General features: G+C 46.7%; 1 protein-coding gene across 3 annotated transcripts in view; it reads right to left on the reverse strand.

Moving 5' to 3' along the window:
* MICU2 (mitochondrial calcium uptake 2) overlaps positions 1–5,120 on the reverse strand; it is a 43,369-nt gene that overhangs the window by 10,712 nt on the left and 27,537 nt on the right. For all 3 annotated transcript variants that reach the window (XM_023530704.1, XM_023530703.1, XM_011360224.2), the window contains 2 exons: positions 1,985–2,047; positions 1,036–1,133 (listed from right to left, as the gene is read on the reverse strand). In XM_023530704.1, coding sequence (XP_023386472.1) covers positions 1,036–1,133; positions 1,985–2,047 — 161 coding nt within the window. The remainder of the gene's footprint in view (positions 1–1,035; positions 1,134–1,984; positions 2,048–5,120) is intronic.

Below are 5,120 nucleotides of genomic sequence, written 5' to 3' on the forward strand. Positions count from 1 at the left end.
ACTCTGCTGTGTGCGTGAATAATTTAAGTTGAGCTCCGTCTCTGTACCTAACAGTGCGCGAAGGACGACCTGGACCAGAGACTGGACGAACGTGCCACTGGCATCACCCACGTCGCTAGCACGCGTCCACAGCGCTTTGCCAGGACTCGGCCCCCTTCGAAGAATTCACTCACGTCCCCAATATCCTGTCTTTGGCAAATGAAATATTACTGGATTTTCAAGTAAAAAATGGATAACGAAATGAAAGGAACTTAGCCACCTGTGATGAAAAATAAAAGTGGCGTCGTTTTCTGTTCTAACTTAAAAGACAAGTCTCTGAATTTAAAAGCAGCCACTCCCTGGGGGAGAAAACACTACGAGTAGGACACTTTTACTTTAGTTTTAAATTTTTTCCTTTAGACACTGAATTGAGGAGCCTTTTGGGGACAGGCCTGGGGACACTCCAGGCTGCAGAGGATCCGTGAGCGAGATGAAGAAATGCAGAGAGAGGCTGGGACGGAGGCCGGGGGAGACACCTGGCAGTGGGCAGACAAGCCATCTGGAAATGGCTGGGCTGCTGTGCGCCGGGTGCGGGTTCTGAGCATCTGCCGTGGGCGCCGTGCGCTGCGCTTCCCGGCGCTGCCTCAGTCCACTCCCGGGCCAACCTCAGACCTCTCGTCGGGGGGCCGAACACGAGCAGCACCAGGAAGGAAAGGTTTGCATGAATCAGAGGTGTCTGCTTTCCTGTTATTAGATTATTGTAAAACGAATTATAATTTGCAGTTTTGAGTTTACTTTTGCATTCGCTCACAACTGTAAAGCAGGCAGACGCGCACCGACACGCAAACGCTTTAAACACGGGAAGCAGGCACAGCGACCCTTGAGCAACGATGTGGGCTCGCTTTATAGCTTTTTAAATCAATTTTACCAATTTATGCGAATTAAACCAAATCGCGTGTCAGCGGACCCTGCACTGTTTAAGGGTCAGTCGTCCTTGGTTGTTTCTTCGCTTTACCTATCACATTTCCCCAAACGAATATCAATATCTGTATTTACCTTCGAAATTCTCTGTAATGAAGTTTTCTTTCTCCTTTTTTTCCAAAGAAACGTATCTGAAGGGTTGTGTTAATTTCAGGTTCCTTCACTGTTGGTTCCTATAAAAAAACGATGCAGTGATTTCAAGTAATTATAACCAGGAACAAAACTAGATCCTGTAGCCTGGCCTCTCAGGACAGTGTCCACCAAGGACTCCTGCAGCGACAGTGAGGGTGGGAGAGGGGACAGCCGCTCTGTCCGCCTGCTACTCTGCGTCACACCGTGCTAGCGTCCGCTCTGCTCAAGCGGGAGGAAAACGAGGGTGAAAATACTCAAAATAGTCCAGGTGGACTTGAGCCGTAAACAACATTTTAGAAATGTTTGTAGCTTTTGACCCAGCAACCGAAATTCTGGGAAGTTATCCCTCAGATATATTCCCATGTGTATAAAATGACATAGTTACAGGATTATTAATTGCAGCATCATTTGTAATATCAAAAGACTGCGTATATTTAAATCTTTCAAACCAGGAATGGTTAAAGTGGTACGTCCAAACGACAAAGTGCCGTGGGCATGAGAAAGGATGAGACAGTCAGGAAGGTGGGAGGCTGGTAGGTTTGCTCCTGCTCATGTAAAAAGGGAACAGAGGCACCGAGACGCCCTCAGCCACTTGTTCACCTACACGCTTCCATCTGCATAAATGACCTCTGGAAGAACACACAGGAAACTGACACACTCACTAGCGAGGGGGACGTGCTGACCGGGAGGAGACTCGTACCCGAAAGGCACACTCTCGTGAACCCTTGCGGGTCTAGGCATGTGCGTGCAGCATATCGACTTCAAACTTCAAACTAGAAAGAATGAGTTCCTGGTAATTTCCCCAAGTATCTGGGATACTGATCTGAACAAACAGAACTGAGACGCACTGTAACATCGTCTGTCTGCAAATATTCGGTCCTTCTGCACATACCTGGCACTCTGTCTCCTCGGCCGTCGTCCTCAAGTCGTCTTGTTTACTTAGGATCTTCTGCAGCTAAAGGGATTGCAAACAGGAATTTAGATGTGTGTCTACTGGACTTTTCAGAACAACCCAAAAAGCAGATTCTGAGATTTTGTTATAAATTCTATATGTTACTTGTTAAATATTCACTTAAGTTCTTATATTCTAACTGCTAATATTGTTTTTTCCTCAGATCGTATAAGAACCAAAGGAGAAATGAGCTGTCTTACTTAATATGCACATACCATAAAAACTCCGTGATTGTCCTCATCCTTCAAGAGTTTTTACTCATAATTTTTTTTATCACTGATAGTTTAAGGCCACATTTTCAAGTATGTAACTCTTAAAAAGCTATTTATATCATATAAATATCGTTCCTTTACCCTGTATGCATTTATAAAGCATTAAAACAATTTAAAGACCTACATTTCTACTAATTATAAAATTGTCGATAGCACTCTGAGGCTGAGCACATTAAAAAACCTACCTTTCAGAGTCACCTGTACCAATCCTCATGTGGAAAGCAAATTAAAAAAAAAGTTTAAAAAAATTAAATGTAGACGAAAATCTCAAACTGAATTCAAAGCAATTAAGAGACAACTTTCATCCATTTTCTTTCTGGGCTATTTCTTTGTAATAGTTTCGAAACTGCTGCAACGAAATTCTAAATTAATTATGTCAAATTTAATAAACCCGGTGCAGCTTCTATTATGTTTATTTTAGGCAAGTAGTTTATCTCTAGTTCCCTCAATCTCACAAACTTTTCAACATACTCCACACTTATTTTAGGGAAAAAAGTCAAAAAGCTTTCTACTTGTTTTATCCTTCATTTTTTAGGTTGACAATCGAACAGCACAACACCGAGTTCAGTGTCCAAACATCTGTCCCCAAAGGTTACACCTCCTTTTCGTCCCCAACGCTGATGACACAGACCCTCTTTATCCCTGAGGTGTAACTGGCCGACAATGTCATGCTAGTGCCAGGTGTACAACTCAACGATTCGATGTTCGTGTTCATCACGAAGTGGCCATCAGGTCAGTCAAGTCCAGCTGCCTCCTGTCACCCCACGGAGTCACTACAGTTCTGCCGGCTGCATCTTCTGTGCTGCTTGCTACTTCCCCGTGGCTCACTTATTCTGTGCCTGTGGGTTTGTGACCCGTAAGTCCCTTCACCCACTCCGCCCATCTCCCCAGCCCATCCTCCGGCCCACCCCTCCTGGCAGCCGCCAGCTTGTCTCTGTACTGAGCCCGCTTCTGTTTTGTTTTTGATTCTACTCGTGAGATTGTACAGCATTTGTCTTCCTCTGACTTATTTCACGCAGCATGACACCCTCCAGGTCCAACCGTGTTGTCACAAATGGCACGAGTTCGTTCTTTTTCATGGCTGAGTGATATTCCATTGTGCGTGTGTATGCACATATTGTCTATTGATGGACACTTAGGTTGCTTCCATGTCTTGAGTACCGTAAATAAACAGACATACGGGGGCGCGTATGTCTTTTTGAATCAGTGTTTTGTGTTCTTCGGCTACATGCCCAGAGAAAGACTGCTGGGTGGGTGGAATGGTAGTTCTATTCCTAATTTTTGGAGGACTCCACACTGACTTCCACAGTGGCCGCACCAGTTTGAAGGGTTCATCTTTTCTGGGTCCTCATTTTTTTTTGCTACGTAGGGTACTTACAATGAGTCAGAATTTATAATATAGACAAGTTTTCAAAATAGACATAATAGATGTTACTCATAACGTGATTACACTTTTACAGGAAACTCAAAACTTATTTCTCTCTGTCCTGAGACATGTGCCGCGGGTGTTTTAATCCTCACAGCGTTTCTGTCACACAGCTGGCCACACACCCAAAGGCAGCAGCAGCGGGGCCAGCCTGCCGAAGCGAGGATGTCTCGGCGGCCTACTCCATCGCAGGCATGTCCTGGCGTGGTGTGGAGCTTAGAACAACGGTCTCTCCTAGACTCGTCCACCGGGTTTAGTGCCAAGTGGGGCCTGTCACATCGGAGCCACACCGGACACGTGCTAGTGCAGGCCCCAGGAGCATCTCAGTGATTGTGGATGTCATGCAGCTGTGACCGCTCCCCTTGGACGGTCACAGACATCGTGCACCCAGGTGTCCTCTGGTGCCAGGTGGTCTCTCCGGTCCAGAGACGGCTCTGCAGTGGCTGTCTGTGACGCTGGCTCAGGACAGCAATGTGCCACCTGCCTAAGGGTGATGACAGTGCCATTGTACATACTGGGAACACCATGGGTATGGACAGAGCATGTGCTTGCTCCCACTGAACTGACATCCCAAGGGGATGACAAAAACGGGTGAACAAATAGGTCAGAATTTCGGATAGTGCCAAATGCTATGACTAGAATCAAATCAAGTGGGGTAACAGGATCCGGGGTGCCGGGCAGGGGTCGCTGTTGGACAGGTTTACATTGGGTGGTTCTCTTTGCGGGCACGACATGTGGGCTTGGGTCTGAATGACTAAAAGCCACTGAAGGCGTGGGGAAAGGACAGTCTGGTGGCAGGAAGAGCCACGTTCGGGCAGAAAGAGGGGTGCTTGGTTAGTATCCAGAGAAAGTAAAGGGGTGACATGTGAGCAGTACAGAAGGCACGGGAGAGCACAGTCGCCACATGCAAACTGCATGTCTGAGAAAGCACTGCCAAACCGACTACATTTATAGTGATCTATATTTTCAAGTTCAGGCTGAAAATAGAGGAAAGTATGCGGAGTCGATTTGACTTAATTTTGTTTTCAGATCCTAATAGTTCGAATTCTGAACCAAGGACTCTATCCCCAAATCAAGAAGAATCAAGTCCACCGAAGGCTTTCACAGCAACATAATGACGCTGCCAGCAGGCGCACTTCGCGTGGCGAGATCATGACATGGCCACAGCCAGCGCACGGACCGGCTACCAGAGCGACGCTCCGTCAAACGAAAGGACCACCTAAGGGGAAACCTGTCCAGTGAACGGACTCGTCCTCAAACCAGCGTCTGAAGAAACGGCATCGACCTGGCACTCATCCCAGATCAGCAGGTGTGCCACCGTCAAGGCAGAGACGAACCGGATTAACTGTTACGGGCTCTGATCCCTGCTGGTGGTGTT

This window comes from Pteropus vampyrus, unplaced genomic scaffold (assembly GCF_000151845.1).
Source record: "Pteropus vampyrus isolate Shadow unplaced genomic scaffold, Pvam_2.0 Scaffold52, whole genome shotgun sequence".
Classification (NCBI taxonomy): domain Eukaryota; kingdom Metazoa; phylum Chordata; class Mammalia; order Chiroptera; family Pteropodidae; genus Pteropus; species Pteropus vampyrus.